Source organism: Mus musculus, chromosome 16 (genome assembly GCF_000001635.26).
Source record: "Mus musculus strain C57BL/6J chromosome 16, GRCm38.p6 C57BL/6J".
Classification (NCBI taxonomy): domain Eukaryota; kingdom Metazoa; phylum Chordata; class Mammalia; order Rodentia; family Muridae; genus Mus; species Mus musculus.
In genome coordinates this window covers 59,269,666-59,288,449 of record NC_000082.6, presented here as the reverse complement: position 1 = coordinate 59,288,449, position 18,784 = coordinate 59,269,666, and the positions used below count along the sequence as shown (strand labels likewise).

At 35.1% G+C, this 18,784-nt stretch overlaps 1 protein-coding gene across 1 annotated transcript; it reads left to right on the top strand.

Moving 5' to 3' along the window:
- Positions 1–3,954: 3,954 nt before the first annotated feature.
- On the top strand, positions 3,955–4,878 carry Olfr202 (olfactory receptor 202). The gene has a single exon (NM_146995.1). It carries the CDS (start codon positions 3,955–3,957, stop codon positions 4,876–4,878), a length of 924 nt encoding a protein of 307 aa, NP_667206.1.
- Positions 4,879–18,784: the final 13,906 nt, after the last annotated feature.

The following is an 18,784-nucleotide window of genomic DNA, read 5'->3' as shown; positions in this document are numbered from 1 at the left end:
AGAAAAAAAAAACCCTATCATCTGATTAGTATCCATGTTTTTGCTTTTACAATTATGGCCTTCCTTTGCAATTAAATGTGGTCAAATTGTTTAGTTTTGAATTGAGAGTAACATATGATAGTTAAGTTTTTAGCCAATACTCATTTCATATGCAAAATATGTCGTCAAGTGTGTCCTTCTGTCTTTATCCAGTTGAGAAAGTAGACATTGAAGAGAGCCAAGTTGGGAAAATGTTTGAGTGGTCAAATCAAAACCCTCCAGGACTCTGTATCCTCAGGTGGGCTTGAATTTTTTTCCAATTAGGAACACAGTCATTGCACTCGATTTAAAACAATAACTGAGCTTCTTTCAGATCACTAAGACATTACAGAAGAACTGTGAAGCAATTAGTGTTACAGTAAAATGGTATACAGACACACTGACAACACCTGCTTAACTCTGTTCAGTTAGTTATTGTATCTTTGTTGAGAGCTATTAAGACAACTCCCGATCTCTAAATTGGGCCTCTCCCCCCGAGAAGAAAAAGGGGTCAAAACAGGCCACCAACACATGGATTCCGAGAACAACCACGGGATGTTCCAGCCCTAAGTCATCGTCAATGTCCTGACCACACCCTGATACCACCAAGTTCCTGCTTCCCCGTGTAGCTGCCAAAAGAAAGAATTTCTATTACACCCCCTCCCATAAGTACTTCTCCTTTTGCTTATATTGCCCCACCCCTCCCACTGATAAGTATCTGTACTTCCCCTTTTGCTTGTGCATTTAAACCTCGGACCTGGCTAATACATTTGGGGCTTTGACGCATTCCAGAACGGTTTCCATGTCATTATTCACACAAGGCCCTCATCTCTCTCTACCCCCCACCCATTTGGCTATTAGGAGGAGGTCCCCTCGAGACTCTCGAATAACTGGACCTGCTGGACGGGTCATATCTTTGTCTCACCATGGGGTCTAGAATAATTAAGAATATTAGTAATTAGCTGTTATGTTACAAAAATGAAAAATCTTAAATCCTAAGAGGAGAGTTTGTATTTGGAGTGGTAGTGAAAGGTAGTGGCACATTTTATGATCACTTTTAAGTCAGTGTGGAAATTGAATTTGATGGCTCTGTTCTAGGATAGAATGGCTAGGAAGTTATATAACTCCAAGCAAGTGATGAGTAATTTCTGAGTTAAGTTTTGAGTTTCATAGTGGAGAAGGAAAGAAATCTATGGATGCAAAATAATCTTCAGTTGATAAAATCTAGAAGAGTTGGTTCCCTAAGAAGAATAGTGGCGAAAAATCCGGTTTGGAAATGGGGTAGAAAAAGATCACCTCAGGTTTGAACTTGTTAAATGTCAAGTGCCTTTGGGATTTTTCACATGAAAATAATGTTAATTAGGTAATTCAGATGGTGCAAAATTATGGGAAAATAACAAGAAGGAAACTAAATTCACTCTAAACTCTGCTCAACATAACTGCAAAACAAGCCTCTACAGAGCATCTGAGGACACAATGCCTACTGCTAATTGTAACTTTGTGTGGATGATTTAATGATTGTAGGCAATACCCAGTAGAACAAAGCTGACATCATCCTCTTGGAAATATTCAGGGGACTTTCAACATTATTTATTTAAAGTGTGGGTTCATTGTATCATTGTAGTTGAAAGAAAAATATACTATTCGGCTCCAGTTTGGAGATTTTGAGGAAAATCTGCACACAAATAACACTGCTTCATTCTGTACTTTGTATGGTACTTACAGAAAATGAGCAAGGTTCCAGTTTTCCAATGTTTTGCAGGAACTGGGTGAGAGTGCAGATATTTTCATAATTTTCAATGTTATGAAGTTGAATTTTCTTCTGTTAGAGAAAACCAAGAACAAAAAACTCCCATATTGCCCAGGCATAGAAATTGGTGCTTGCTTGCTGCTGGCTCTATTAATAATTCATGTAGAAGGGACAGGGCTGTTGGGAAGTTTGCATTAATTAATAGAAAGTGAGACCTATGAGATAAATTTCCATATCTCTCTATCTATCTATCATCTATCTCTCTATCTATCTCTCTATCTATCTTATCTATCTATCTATCTATCTATCTATCTATCTATCTATCTATCTATCTATCTATCATCTATCTATCTATCTATCTATCTACCTATCTATCATCTATCTATCATCTATCTATCTATCTATCTATCTATCTATCTATCTATCTATCTATCTCCAAATTCATAAGGCTATTAGAATTTGCTTCAAGTTTACTCTGTGTCATCCGAGACTGAGACTATCAACAACTTGAAGATATGAAGAATTTTGAGTCAGAGGATATGTATAAAATAAATTGTAATTTTAATCATTTAATCATCATTTGATTCTCTTTTGTACAATAGAGTTCTTGCAGATATTTAAAAATAAGAATGACATATTGCTTTCATTCTAGCATTTTCAGGGATGATAGAAAAGCCGATGTTCATTCTCTATGCTGGTATTTATTCTGACAGCTGATATTTCAGAATCGAATGAACATAGGTTTTGAACTATTGTAACTAAAATTTTATTGTCTTTCAGTATTAAAAATTTAATTATTAAGTATCTAAATCTTTAGTGTTAAGAATTATTATTAAATATAAAGTATCAAATTACTTGTCCTTTTCACCTACAGAAAAATAACACATTTTTGCATTTATTTTTCCTTGAAGATATTCATCAGAAAACTTGACGTTCTTTCAGAAATTGTCTGCCGAGCCTGAAAAATGTCTCAATTCATGTTTACATTAAATGTCTTTTCATAACAGGGTTATAAATAAAGAACACAGGGATAAGCTTTATCAAACATTGCTGGAGAAATGTCAACTTTCATTATTTTGCCAATCTGACTGATATTCTAGGTTATGAAATTAAAGGTAAGTTTTAGTACATATCTTTACTCTTTATGCTCAAGAGTTTCATCACTGAAAATGTCTAACCCAGTGCGTTCTCAACGTGTGGCCTTTTCTAAAACCATTGGAAAACACAGATATTTACATTATGATACATCACAGGAGCAAGGTCACAGTTATGAAGAGGCAATGGAAATAATTTTATGGTTGAGTGTCACCCAGCGTGAGGAACTATATTAAACGGTTGAAGGATTAGGAAGGTTGAGAAACCGCTGGTAAGAAAATCTGCTTGTTTTCCTGAGGTTATTTCTGGACTTAACTGAGTTTTAGTTGCAAAATTAAAGAAGAAACCCTCTTAGCTTTACATTGGGATTTTCAATGTGGAAATGCTCCCTATAATAGGCAGCTGCAGCAAGTAACTGCTTGTTTGTTTCTGCCTCAACTCTGCACTATTAACAAGTAAAGGCCATCCTTTCAGATATCTGTATATAATATATAGTAATATATGCACACATGCATGCATCTCTTTCATTTTATTGCTTGTGAAATGACTAAGGCTTCTTTGGATTTTCTCCTTCTGGAATGCTCACTTGAATTTATTACTTGTGTATTCTTCACTCTGGTCTTTCTTCCCCTTGTCTTCTTTACAAACAAAATAAAAACAAGACAAAACAACACACACACACACACACACACACACACACACACAAAACAGCACAAAAACAAAACAAACAACACAAATCAAAATGAAGGAACAACAAAAAGTTCACTCCCCTTGACTGCTCTTACTCATATTATTCTTAGGAGTGGAAACTAATTCTTCATATGAACTTTAAGATGAATGTTTGTAGGTTAATATAACCTTGCTAGACTGAAAAGTAAAGTATCTATATTAAATTTACATTTCACTTCCTACTTCTTTCTCATTATAAGAAACTTACAGTGAATATTTAAGTAGAGAAATGAAAGCAAATGTTTAAAACTAGTAGAGAAGTGTCACATGGGAGATGTATTAGTAACACAAATGTCTCCTAATTCTACAATTCAGTTTAGTTGTTTCTCACTGCTTCATCTTAATGATTGTCCAAGTCAGATATGGCGGAAAGAAATTGGACCCTGGTGACAGAGTTTGTCCTCACAGGACTCACTGAGCGTCCCGAGTTGCAGGTTCCACTCTTCCTGGTTTTCCTCATCATCTACCTCACCACCATGGTGGGCAACCTTGGACTGATTGCTCTCATCTGGAAGGACCCTCATCTCCACACTCCCATGTACGTCTTCCTCAGCAGCTTGGCCTTTGCTGATGTTTGCACCTCATCCTCTGTGACCCCCAGGATGCTTGTCAATTTTTTATCTACAGATCATGAGATATCCCTGGTTGAGTGCTTCACCCAATTTTACTTTTTTTGCTCCAGTGCAACCACAGAATGTTTCCTCCTGCTAGTGATGGCCTATGACCGCTATGTGGCCATATGTAACCCCCTCCTTTATCCGGTGGTGATGTCCAACAAGCTCTGTACTCAGTTTATAGTCGTTACATATTTTATAGGTGTTCTGAATTCAACAATTCACGTGGGTTTGCTAATTAGATTAACGTTCTGCAGGTCCAACGTTATAGACTATTTCTATTGTGAAATTGTAAAACTACTCACAATTTCTTGCACTGATCCTTCAATTAACATGCTTGTGGTTTTTATTTGCTCAATCTTTATACAAGCCTCCACACTTGCAAATATTGTAGTCTCCTATACCCGTGTGCTCTTTGCCATTCTGAGAAAGAAGTCTGAGAAGGGCAGGAGCAAAGCCTTCTCCACCTGCAGTGCTCATCTCCTCTCTGTCTCTTTGTTCTATGGCACTCTCTTCCTCATCTATATCCTTCCTGGGTCTGAGCCAGCTGAAGATAAGGAACAACTGTTATCTATAGTTTACACAATAATAATCCCATTGCTCAACCCATTTATTTATAGTCTGAGGAACAAAGAGGTTCTAGGAGCTCTAAGAAGACTAATAAAGAAATAAAAATAAATTCACACATTTCAAGTGTTTTTTCTCTTTATCATAATACCAGATCAAGACACAAACAAAAGAACCCAACAAACCTCAAGTTTGCTCTATGAGCCACTACTCTGTCTTTTGACCAAAGAGCTGTACTCAGAATGTTTTCTGAGCTCAGTACGAAAGCAGACAGTATCTTCTTTCAGTTCAGTGCCTTGTGTACACATTTCCTTGCATGTGCTAGATGCACATGATTAGTTAATGATGTCCATAGCTACATTGTTTAGGAACACTGTGCTTCATTATACATCAGGATTTTTATTTATGTAACTTAGCTATTTTCTATGGATTCCCATAATTATAAGCAGTCACTGGCAATTTTACTGATAAATAATGAAAAACATGAACTGAAATAAATGAATACCTCTCTGCTAGGATAAAAGTTAACTATAGAACTGCCACTTATAACTGCTGGGAGAGCCAAAATCAGATGGTAAGCAATATAGAGATGCACAGTCAGACATTACTCAGAGAGTAAGAAACCTTAGAATACTTAGCCCTCAGTGTGATGTCCCCACCAAATCTCTCTCTTCAGAGCTAAGGAAACCCCATAGTATAGGATGCAGAAAGAGCCAAAGGGTGTAGAGAACAAAAGGAAAACAAGACCCTCTGAACCAATATGAGCAAAGCAGCTATAAAATTAGAAATGAAGCAGTGTGCAAAGGACCTGCACAGCTGGACACCAGGTTCTCTGTGTTTTTATTGTGGTTTCCAGTTTAGTGTTTGTATGGGATTCCCGAGTTTGTGAACTCATTCTTGTGCCTTCTCTCGGGCTCTTTTCCTTCTGTTTGTTTATCTTGTCTGACTTCAATGTGATTGTTTTTGTTTTATTGCTTTATATTTAACTTTGTTATACATAAAAAAAAGGAATGCATGAACAAAACCCTGGCCACTAAATTGAAAAAAAAAAAAAAAAAACAACTAAACTGTCACTTATACCTGATGGGAGGGGAAAATTAGTTCTCTCCAAAAATGACCTTGGGTATTTCAGGATAGGTTCATGAATAGTTGACCAACATAAAGTGTCCATAGTTTTAATGTGTGTGTGTGTTTGTGTGTGGGTGTGCTTTATTTGATTAAAATTTCTTTTTTTTATGTGTGGTTTTCTTTCACTTTCTTGGTTTGGGGGAGGCTTTTGTAACTATATATAATAGTTACATAAGTGAGCCTAAAGACACAAATGGTTGGTGATGGCTCAGTCGGTACAGGCGTTCCTCCAAAGACTAATAACCCTGGTCCTTAGGGTGGTAGGGTTTAGGCCAGAGCCAACTCCCAAGAGTTGTCTTCTGACCTTTATATGTACACTGTGGCACGTACATGCTCACTCATCGATATGCACATATGCACACGTTCACATACATGCAAACCAATCCATGTCATTAAAATGCTAAAACATTTGTAATTTAATAGATAAATAGGATTAGATTGGCTTAAAGTGTTGAACACCAATATTATTGATAGCCCTTATAACAGTTCTACATTCTGCTTTTTTTCTATCACATTGCCTACCACCCAATACTTAATAGTTTTAAGTTTAAAAGCATTGAAATGTAACAAAAGCAGTTGTACTTATTACCCATGTGATTTCATTGTTGTTTTTATAAGTTTTTGTAGAAGCCTCACATGCAGAATTCAAGGAAACTTAATCTGGTACAGCAAACTGGCATGTGAGATAGCAAAGGTAAAGTTTGCCATTTGCAGCATAATCCATATATATATATATATATATATATATATATATATATATATATATACATACACACATATATACACACACATACACATATATACATATATACCCACAATATCATATATATAATATTCATATATATATATATATTTATACTTTAAATGATTATGTCCCCAAGGACCCAGAAATTCATGCTTGAAATTCACAGGTAAAACTGTATGCCTTACATTTGGAAGGTAGCCATAGATGGTGCAACTCTTCTTTTTGTTTTAGAAACTATAAATCAAAAACACGATTAGTAAAAATCATTCTACAATTTACAATATATTTATAATAAGTCCATAGAATTAAAACATTACCTAATCAAAAATTCTTTTATAAGAATATACCAACGTCATCTGCAAGATCTTCCAACAACTCAAGTATTTCTCAGCTGAAGGAAGAAAAAAAAAAACCAAAATGTGCTCCAGCTACACAATGGAATATTACTGAGTAAAAGGAAATGGCATTCCACGGGCGGGAGAGATGGCTCAGTGGTTAAGAGCACTGACTGCTCTTCCAGAGGTCCTGAGTTCAATTCTCAGCAACCACATGGTGGCTCACAACCATCTGTAATGTGGATCTGATGCCCTTTTCTGGTGTGTCTGAAGACAGCAGTATATTCACATACATAAAATAAATAAATAAACCTTTAAAAACAAACAAACAAACAAACAGAAATGACATTCTACACTATAATATAAATAAATTGAATACATATTGACTGAAAGAATTTGGAATTAATTCATGGAAATATTTGGCTTTCATATTATGTAATATTTAAAATAGAAAACTAGTTGACTTGAGAATTTCATAAGCTGTTCTTTTTGGTGTATTAATTTTTTTCAAAGTTATCTTTAACCTTTTTTTAATAGACCAGTCATTATCCCTCCTCCTGGTCTGCTCTCTAACAGTTCCTCATCCCATTCCTCCTCTCCCATCTCCAAGAGGATGTCCTCACCCCACTCTACCCCACAAGACCTCCTCACTCCCTGGGGCCTCAAGTCTCTTGAGGGTTAGGTGCCTCTTATCTCACTGATGCCAGACTAGGCAGTCCTCTGCTGTATACGTGTCAGAGGCCTCATATCAGGTGGTGTATGCTGTCTCGTTGGCAGGTGGCTCAGTGTCTGAGAGATCTCGGGAGTTCAGGTCATTTGAGACTGCTGGTCTTCCTATGAGGATTCCCTCCTCCTCAGCTTCTTCCAGCTTTTCCCTAATTTAACTACAGAGTTCTCTGGCTTCTGTCCATTGGTTGGGTGTAAGTATGTGAACCTGACTCTGTCAGCTGCTTTATGAGCTGTGTTTTAGGGAACAGTGTCAACAAGTTTGCAAACTTGCAATTGTACTTGAGCTTACGACTTGTATCAGCCTCATTCTTTTTCTTTTGATGATAGTTTTATAAATATGAAGAAAACTTTTATTCTTTCATCAACATTACATGTAAGAGTCAAAAATTAGTAACTATTCAACTCCTTGGTCTACATATCCTTAAAGAAATTTTGTAACTTTTACCTGAAACTCAACAAGCTTCCACTGGGAAAAACAGAATATAGATTTTTGCTGTATTTCAGGGTGGAAAAAGGGACGGTCTTATGGACTTAAGAATCCTGCTCTTTCTGATCAGAGCGATTGAAGCTATGTGAGTGTTTAGGTGGAGACACAGCCACATGTGTGAGAGCAGTGGTGACCTCAGTGGTTTGTCATTTTATCAACATGACACTGGCCCCAAATACATAGAACTTCCATAGAGAAAGATGGAAAACACACACACGCGCACACACACACACACACACACACACACACACACAGACACACACTCAAACACACAGAGATATTATTGAAATTTTACTTTAATATATAAGAAGACAGAAATTTCTGAAATGTGAGAAATAGACTGTTTCAATAGACATCAGAGAGGTAAACGCAATAGTTCACACAATGCTTTAGAAATTCTCAGAAGCTCAGCACCAACCATAACCCTCAGGACCATTTTAGATATATATTTAGTTAATAAAGTTCAGCCATTCCATACTATAAATTCCCCAAATAACAGTTTATATGGTAAGTATATGCAATTCACTCTTCTAAATTAGAAGAAGCTGGGTATATGGTAATATCATTGGTAGACAGTAGGAGGTTAAGATGAGGACCATTTAGTTTATAATTAAACATTGATTTTGTAAATGATTGACACTTCAGAACAGATTATTATGTTGCTGAGACACGGCACCTTGAAGAGATAGAAGAGAAAGGGAAGTCTCCCAGGAAGCTCAGAGGGGAGTGTTGACTTCAGGCTATGCGTTCTCAGATACTCTAAAGTTTGTAAAATTGTTTTTGTTTTAGACTGTGCCTGACATTAGGAGACCATTTTGTAAACAGTCTGATTGCATTTACATAATGGAGGATAACTTTCCAAATTGTTGGACCTGTAAACCACAGCACTGTCTGACATCACCCACAAGGCACAGATTGACAAATAACTTACTGCTTAGCAGAAAGGGTAGCACCTTATAACATTAGCAAGGTAAACTGGTATTTAAAAAAAATAATTGAGTACTTTTATGAATTCTTTGAGTATTTCATGTAATATATTTTAATGATACATCTACTCCTCTTAACCCTTTGCAATTCCATACCTACAATCTTACCCATGCAAATTTGTGTCCTTTAAAATGTTTTAATAACTCACCAACTCCAAACTTTATAGTTCATGTACTTATGAGTGTAGACTAGAGTGTGACCAATCTACCGAGAGCCACATGACTTTACCCTAAAGCTACCATATGTCCATATCTCCTCATTTAAGTGTGGGAGAGCATCATTAAACCCGCTTAACTGTGTGCTAGAATGTTGACTGGCTTGATTTTGTTTGGGTTATGTGAAGGCATACACAGATACTTTGAGATCATGAGTTTGGCAGCCTTCTTGTGTCCAAAAGACACGCTTTCTAGTCTCTCTGAGATCTGGCTCTTACAGTCTTTTCACAATGTCTCTGAGTCTTGGTGAGAAGATTTGATATACATATCCTGTTTATGGCGGAGTATTCCACTGATATTTATTCTCTGCGCTTTGACAAGTTGCATGTTTCTGCTTTAATAACCGTATACTGTACTAATAATCTTCTCTAATGAAGCCTGATATTTGGACAGAGGTGTATGAATTTAGAGGTCATTTTAATATAACGTCCATTTATCAAAATAATATTAAGTTCACCTTTTTAATTTCTTGATATTTAATCATGAATTTTTGTACAGATTTGTAATAAATATGTTTATTCCTGAGGATTGAGCCTTACACAAAATCAGTAAATGCCTGGTTATCCCTATAACATTCATGCCACTTATACACCCATGGGTATATCTTGCCATGCTAGTCATTATTGAAGTGCACAGTATCCATAGCTGGCTTAGATTATTGATGGCTTTTTCCTATCAGCCTGCACAGCATTTTCCAGTAATTTGTGAGCTAGCCAGCAAGGAGGAATCTTCCTGTTCAGTATTGACCTGATTGCTGTATTTTCAGCACTTGGGTCTTTTTATCAAGATCTTGTTGACAACCAAGAGCAATGGAAATAATTTATATTGCTTTGTGGACTCAGTAGCATCCTCTCAATAACAACCTGAGTGGGAAGAAGAGAGGACAGGGAGGGAAGAGGAAGCCACCATGAGAGAATATGGGTCATCACATGGCTAGGAGAAACAGCAAGTAACAAGGGACATATGGCTAGATAATAAGTTAAAATAGCTCTAAAACCAGACCAATCTAGGCTTACCACTTGTAAATAGAATACCTGGATTGTGTGTCTTTTATATGGGCTAACAAGATTTTCTAGTTCATTAAACAGTTTTCTATGTTTCTTATATAACAGTCTCATAAGAGGCAGTTGGTTAACTTCTTTAATGGTGATCTATCATGATTCAAAGTGGATCTGAATGGATACACTGTATGTCCCTGTGTTTGTTTATGATTTTCTTCTAGCAAAAAAAAAAAAAAATCAAACTGTGTCTTACAGGGCATTTGTAGGAAGCAAAGACACCACAAGTGAGTGAAATCCTGAGTAGCTGAGTTACTGTATTTTGATGTGGGCACCTCCTCTTGAGGACTCTAAGAAATTGGCAAAGCTATTACTCAGATGGGCCATACTGAAGAAGAATGGCTGAGTATGAGTCCTTAGGAACTATTATGCTCAAAGACTAGCAGCTAAGGCTTCATGCTCTTGACTGTTTATAGTCTGAGTATGTTCACATGCAGAGACCTCCTACTGAGACTAGTTAATCCTTCCTCATGTTCTGTCCCTAGTAAACAGGCTGAGGTTTTGGGTTCTGGGGGATTAGAGAGCATCTGATTCCCTCCTCCTTGTACATGTGTCTGTGTCTGTCTTCTCTTTATTCCCTCATATCCTCTAGCCAGGTTTCTGAGGCTCAAGTCACTTGGGAGGTGGCAGAAATTCACATGTTACTTTCACTGTAGAGATTCCATGTTTCTGTTGTTTCCACTAGTAGATTTAAGAGAATAAAAACTATCTCACATACATGACTGCCTAAGCATGAGCTGAACAAGGCCAATAATAGATATGACAGAGTGGGCAGGGAAAGACATCGAGGCCTCAACTCTACACAAACATCTACATACAAACAACTACAGGATGCTGAGAGGGAGAAATAGTCTTTTTCAGGGGAAAGCTTATCAACTACCTTTCCAAGACCAAATGGTGATCCACGGAAAAACACATACAAGTAACTTGATACAGATTGAATAGGTTATATTTATGAAAAGAAAATATATAAACATTTTGATACATATGCACATATTAAACATTAATCAAAAAAGTGACCATGAATTTGAAAAAGAGCTTGGATGGGTATAAGGGATGGTTTGGAGGAGGGAAAAATGAATAAATGATATAATTATATTATAATCTCAAAAATAAAAGAAATTAAAAAATATCTCCCTAAACATGAGGGTTATAAGGAAAATTTTTACACAAGCAACAGCTATTCTGTATTATAGTCTCTAAGGGTTTTGAGGAGATGTAGCAGTAGAATTTGACTGCCTGAAATTAATTATTCTGAATAGTATATACAGTATTATACATTACATCTAATTTGTAATGATCTGTTCATAATAACATTTAGTTTATTCATAGTTTTTTATATAGGATATTAAACATAATAACTATTTTATACAGTAGAAAAATTAGAACAATATAGTGTTAAAATATTTTATGAATATGTTTTCCTTCCTTTTCAAGATGCCTTATTATACTGCCTGTGTACTTAATCATTGATGCTGTGAGATGACATAATTCATATAGGATGAAATAAAGAAATAAGGAGAGTAAAATATAAACTCTGATGTTCAGTAAAAAACATTACACAAAGACTGCATGGCTGCAAGCATTTAGTAACCATTTAGTAGGTCATGCAGCAGCAAAGACTTTTACTATGTTGCTAATATATTAGTGGACAGGATTTATGTTTTTATATAAATCAAAGTAAATTCATGCCATGAACTCATCACTACATAAATCTCATGGTGCTTAGCAGAGTGTGGAATTTAAACCTAGTGAAAATGTATTTTAAAGATTTCCATTGACTTTTCTTCAAATATAAATGAAAACATGTGCAAAAGACAGTTGCATATGGACTATGTGAAACTCCTACATCTCTGTGTGTAATTTTAAAAATAGATAATTAGGAGCTGAAGAGATAGCTTAGCCAGGGAAGATCTTGTTCCATAAGCATGAGGATCTGAGTACAAATGCAGCATCCATGTAAAAATCTGGGCATTATGGTGCAGCCAGGCCAGTTGTGGATAAAAAGCAGGTTGCCATGTCTCACTACTTATCCAGCCTTGCCAATTTAGTGAGCTTCAGGTCAGTGCGTTACTCTGTCCAAAAAAAAATCCTTAAAATATAAAACCCAACTCAACCCAACCAACCAACCAAACAACCAAAACCATGGTGGAGAATGCTTGAGACATTTGAGATTGATTTCTCAACTCCCACATGAATACACAGTGATGTAAGCACACACATTAACAAACAGGTACACCCATAAACATAAACATTTACATATACACACACACAAAATTTACAATTCATATTATTTACAAGAACATGCATACTTATATACACAATATAAAATATGTATAAATACGTACTTTACTCATATAATATATTGGATAGTACTTTGATTTTTTTTTCTTCTCTTTTCTTTTGTTCTAGTCTCTTAGCTTCATCTAGACAATAACTGCCAACAATTTGGGTTAATAATTTCATCTTATCATTATAGTTTTAAGTGTACATATCTGCACATTTTTATTAAGAGGAAGCTTGAGAATTTTAGTAATTTAAACACTGTTAACTGTGATCAAAGAATATATACTTCTCTATGTATTTTTTTCTTATTTTGCGTATATGTTAAATAGTGGGAGGACTCTATCATTCTGTCCTCTGTAGATTGTAAGAAAAAGAAAACACACACAAAGAACGGTAGGGGAGCTATAGAGGTGATCCTCCCCAGGGAGGAGCACACAAATTGGCTATGCAATGTGAAATTGGAAAACACACATATGAGTTACATTAGATGAAATGAACAGTTTATATTTAGAAATTTATATGCAAATATGTATACTTATACATATACATATGTGCATAATAACAATGAAAAGAGAGCCTGTGAATTTGAAAGATTGTGAGGAGGGGTATACAAGAGGTCTTAGAGGGAGGAAAGGGAAGGGAGAAATGTAATTATATTTTAATGTCCAAAATTACAAAAGCTAAGGAAATGAACAGCTGCCATTTCATATTCCCACTGCTATGGGCAGAGCCACTCCTCCTGCCTTCCTTGCTATGATGGATGGAACACTCTGTGAAATCCTGAGCCTAAACAAATCTTTCCTCCTTTAAGGTGGTTCTGTCAGACATTGACCAGAGCCACACAAGAAACTAATACAGTAATCAAAAAGATGCAACAGCTAATATTGGAGAAAATGATACTGTCATCTATAGATCTTCTCTTTTTGTGATCAGATGGCTATGAATGGAAAAGTCCATTGGACTGTATTCAGAAGAGGTTCAGAGGATCTTATGTGAACAGTGGAAAGATGACTGAGAATTGGAAAAACAAACAAATAAACAAACAACAACAACAACAACATGATAGAATAACTGATCACCAAAACTTGTGACCTTTCTAGAAACACAAGTTTGATTTAGCTTTGGATTGAGAATGAAACATCTCATCGATATTTTGTATAAACTCAGGTCATACTTAGAATCTTCTGCTTGGCCCTTTTAATACAACTGTAACCATTGCATGTAGTCTTTATTTTGCCCATAAGGTGAAATTAAGTTCAGGTTTTCAGACTCCATTTCCCAGAAGTAATTACCCATAGCTGATACTGAAAAATTCTCCTAAAAGGTCATAGCACTAAGGTTGTGATACTCATGCTCTGTTAACTCAGTATTCTGGAACACCCCTAACCGTCACCTCAGTTACCTCACTTAGGACCACTTACCTTAAGAGTCAGCTGATAATACTTTTCTGGTTAGCCAAAATGTACTGCACTTCCTACCGTTGCCTTCTGAGCTTTTGCACTTGATTTTTCCAATGAAAATCCTTCTCTAAGAACAGGCAAGCATCACAGTTTGGCTCCTGAGTCCTCTGTTTCCCTGATCGATTAGTCTTGGGGTATGCTCTCAATAAACTATTCTTGCTGAATTGAGATCGGTGTTCTTATGATTTGTGGGATGATTCCCGACACCCGACATTGTGGTATTTCTCCAGATAGCTTGACTCAGATGAGGCTACGGCATTCAAGGAAGTCAGGTGTGGAGCTGCCTTGAATAAACAGAAAAAAGTGTATTGCCAGGGGCTGTCCTGGGCTCACTAGCAATCTGACCGCTTCTGCAGCTCTGACTGACCACCAATCAGGTGCTTATACAGGTTTCGCAGCACAGTCAGTCTAACGATTATCCAAGAAGTACAGATTATGTGATTGGGTTTTTCATTACATGTTACAAGTTCAGTCATTTACAAAATACAGACAGAGCAATTTTATTTATTTATTTATTTATTTATTTATTTATTTATTTATTTATTCATTTTTGGTTTTTTGAGACAGGGTTTCTCTGTGTAGTCCTGGCTGTCCTGGAACTCACTTTGTAGACCAGTTTGGCCTCAAACTCAGAAATCTCCCTGCCTCTGCCTCCGGAGTGCTAGGATTAAAGGCGTGTGCCACCATGCCTGGCTTAGTTTTATTTTTATTATCAGTCATATAACTACAACTTAAAGAATCTAAAGAATTCCTCCTCCAAAGCAAGCACATTCGTCAATAAAAAAAATCTGACCTGGTCAGATTTTATAAATACCAAATACTGATACCTAGCTCCTTTTATTGTGTTTTTCATCATCTATGCTGTAAAGTAGGAAAAATTTTATTTTAGTCAATATATCTTAATTACTGAACTTTGTTCTTCCAGGGTATTCTGGGTGATGGTAAAGATACATGAATTTTATGAAGGCCATTCTTGTGAGAACTGGATGTCTCAGTTACAAGAATTGTTGTTTTAAGAGAATAATGTATATGTCTACACAGTGAAAATTACTGCAATGATTCTGAAATGAATTGTGATGATAGAAAAACCTGCATATAAAAATTCAAACTAAGATGAATTGTACATTATTGAAAGAACAGTGTCAAGTTTACAGTATTTCAAGAATGGCTTATGGCTTGCATTTTTTGGTTTGTTTGTTTGTTTGTTTTTGTTTGTTTGTTTTGTTTGTTTGCTAGCCCTGTTTCTGGAGTCAGAACTCTGGAAAAACATTGGGGTTGGAGGGAAAATATGGAAAGATGTTCACAGATTTGGATGTGTGTTCTCTAAGGTATCTTTCGAACTTCCAAGTTAATATCAAGTTAACTAGGTAGCTGTGACTAAGAGGAATGAAAATAAACTTATTACAACTTTTGCTTAGTGATTTTGCAAAACCATTTATTTCCCCTGTGAACTCTGATAACCCAGTGCATTTTTATTATAACTAGTTATGCGCACGATGTGAAGACTTGTTCTCAATGCCCACTGGAACAACTTTGACTTTATTCTGCTGGGACTGGCTTGGGAACTTGAGAGAATTTGAAGATGATTTAAAGAATCTGTTTGTAATAGAAGATAAAATACCAAACCTTTTCATTTTGGAGTTTCGAGATGGAACCTGGCTCACAGATAATACCATTTTCCCTCATTTATTTTATACAGGTTCCAGAAAATAGTACATTTCCAGTTTCCCACTGTTTTACAGGAATTGGGTGAGAAAGCAGGCTTTGAGATTATTGTTTGTTCACCTTTTTAATTTGTAAATGTACAAAATGATTTTCATAAATTAAATGTCATAAAAGATTTTGTAAGAAATCACCAACTGCAAAGGGGACATGGCAGGCACAGCCAAATGACAGTTTGAAAATATATGTTTCAATGGGAGTTTTACAGCATTAATAACACCATTTCTGAGATGGTTTCCACTGATTCACAAAACAAAAGCAAAAACTGAGTAATGACTTGAAAATTCAAGGTTTTCAAGGAAAATTTTATAGTATGAAAAGTTTTCTTAATTAAGACATGGTTATCCTGCAAATCTCCACTTATTTGTAATTTTCTGAATGATAAATCAATTCTGTCTTATGAAATTTGTGGTTGAGAGACATAAAATTTTTTCAAATTCATAGACTCATGAGAATGGAACTGAAGATACAGAAAGCAAGCTCCACAGATCCCGCCTGTCTCCTAGTGTTTCATGCAACTATTAAGTTACACAATTATTATTGTATTATTTGACTATTAATTTAAAGGTTATTAATTCTAAGGTCAATTATATATTGCAATATCTTAAGTCACTTGAAATAGTTATATCTGGATAAATAACTTAGGGATTGAAATTTGTATCATACAGTCTGTCTCATGCAATATTTACAACTCTGTACTTAAAAGTAAAAATTCTAAAAAGATTTATTTATTTATTTATTAAATAGAATAACAGCTCAAAATCTTTTCTTAAGTGAATATTCAATTCTGAGAAATAAACTTCTATTTATTTTAAAATTACATGAAAGAAAATTTCTGAACCTTTTAGCACACATAAATATCTTGATATTTGAAAATATAACAATCCTTTTGCTTTTATTTATTCATTTTATTTAAAATTTTTCATATAAAAATTGAAATTCCTTCAGAAATTTCAAAATGTCAAAAATATCTGCTTATTCATACAATTTAAAAAATATAAATTTTACATTTCAAGCAGATGCCCACAGGGGAAATATTAGTAACATTATTAAAATTAAGAGATATCTAAAATCTTTCTTCATGATCCCTATGTATATAATTATAGGTAAGTTTAATACAAAATGTATTACGAATGCTGAAAATTTTCTTACCTATACAATCTAAAGGACTATGACAATTTCCCTTAAAAATATTTCGGTAATTTATTTAATTTAATGCACAAAACTCAAATTATACTTCTTAATTTTTACGTTACAAAAAAAAAATCTCCTATTGTATATGTAGCAGGGGACTGCCTTGTCTGTCCTTAGTGGGAGTGGATATGCTTGGTCCTGTGGAGGCTTGATGCCCCAGAGAAGGGGGGTGCTAGAAGGGTGAGGTGGGAGTGATTGGGTGGGTTAGGGAAGCACCATCTTAGAGGCAAAGTGGAGGGGGGATGGGGTGGGGTAAGCAAGTGAAGGTTGGTCCGGGAAGGAAGGCAAGATTTGAAATGTAAATAAGTAGAATAATTTATATAAAAAAGTATAGCACCAGGACTTTGCTGTTTTCTAGTCTTATTAATATGTTCTAGGCAATTCTCCACCTACCCCTTAAAATATACATATTGAGTGAACATGCACACATAGATACAGTGCTATGTACAATTATCATTTATATGAGTTGGTGCTTATGAAATTCTAGTTGACTTATCCTTCTCTTTCTCACCTATTTCCCTCAGTCAAGGCTCTACCACATAGCATAAAAATCAGAATTATTAATTTATTGTATTATATCCATCTTTAAATTAAGAGATTATTTAAAATTATAGCTTATTTGGCTGCAATGTGATCAGAGTTATTTTTACTTCCATATATTTTGGTCTTCTGAAATAGTATACATTGTGATAATTTTCAATTCAATTAATAATTCTTTTTGTGACTAATTTTTTTTAATGCACCATGACATGTTCACCTGTTTCTATTTATTATATCTTAGTCAGAAATCAATTGTTTATTCTTTGTGTATCTTTTTCTGTCCAGTGTTGTTTATATTTCCAGAGTATAACTAAAAGAACGGTAGGCTGGCTAATAAACATATATGTAATTCAAATAAGTTGAATTGTGTAAAGTTGCTTTCCCAAAGGCAGCTGCAATTAGTATTCTACAAGCAATACAGGAAAGCATCAGTTTCCTCACCTTAGTCATCAGCGAGCACTTTGAGTCATTTTAAGTTATGCTACTCACATACATGAGTAGGGGTGTGTGTGTATGTGTTTATGTTTTTTATTTTCATCTAGGTATATGCAGTGTTTATAGTAAGAATCTATTCCTATGTATTTCCAGATGAATAATTGACAGTGACAACATAACCTACCGCACCATTTAGCATTTCCTACAGTATAAAAACATGTATTTGCTCTTTAAAATTCCCTTTATTTACAATCTGAGATCTGTTCCAATGCCTAGCACACTTCTTTATTATAAAATGTCTTTGTATCTTGGTTATTAAAATCTTTAAACGTCAGTACAATATCAGTTAAGACACACTCAACTAATCTTACTATTTATACTGTTGATATAGCAATCTGTTTTATTCACTTGAGTTTTAACAAGTTATTCAGTTCTAAATGCTGCAAACGTGTATTGCATTTGTAAGATTTAAAAGTATTTCCACCAAGTGTACATATTACTTCAGGTGCATTATAGTTTAATTTCTTTTATTGATGAAAGTTTCGATGCATAGTAGACAAATACCAAATTTTAGAGTCTGGCATTAGAAATTTCCATTTGGGATAGTGACAGTGATAACAACAATTTCATAATTTTTCTGGAACTCTGTCTTTCCTGATTCTTTCATTTTAGTGATTGTGGAGCTCAGCC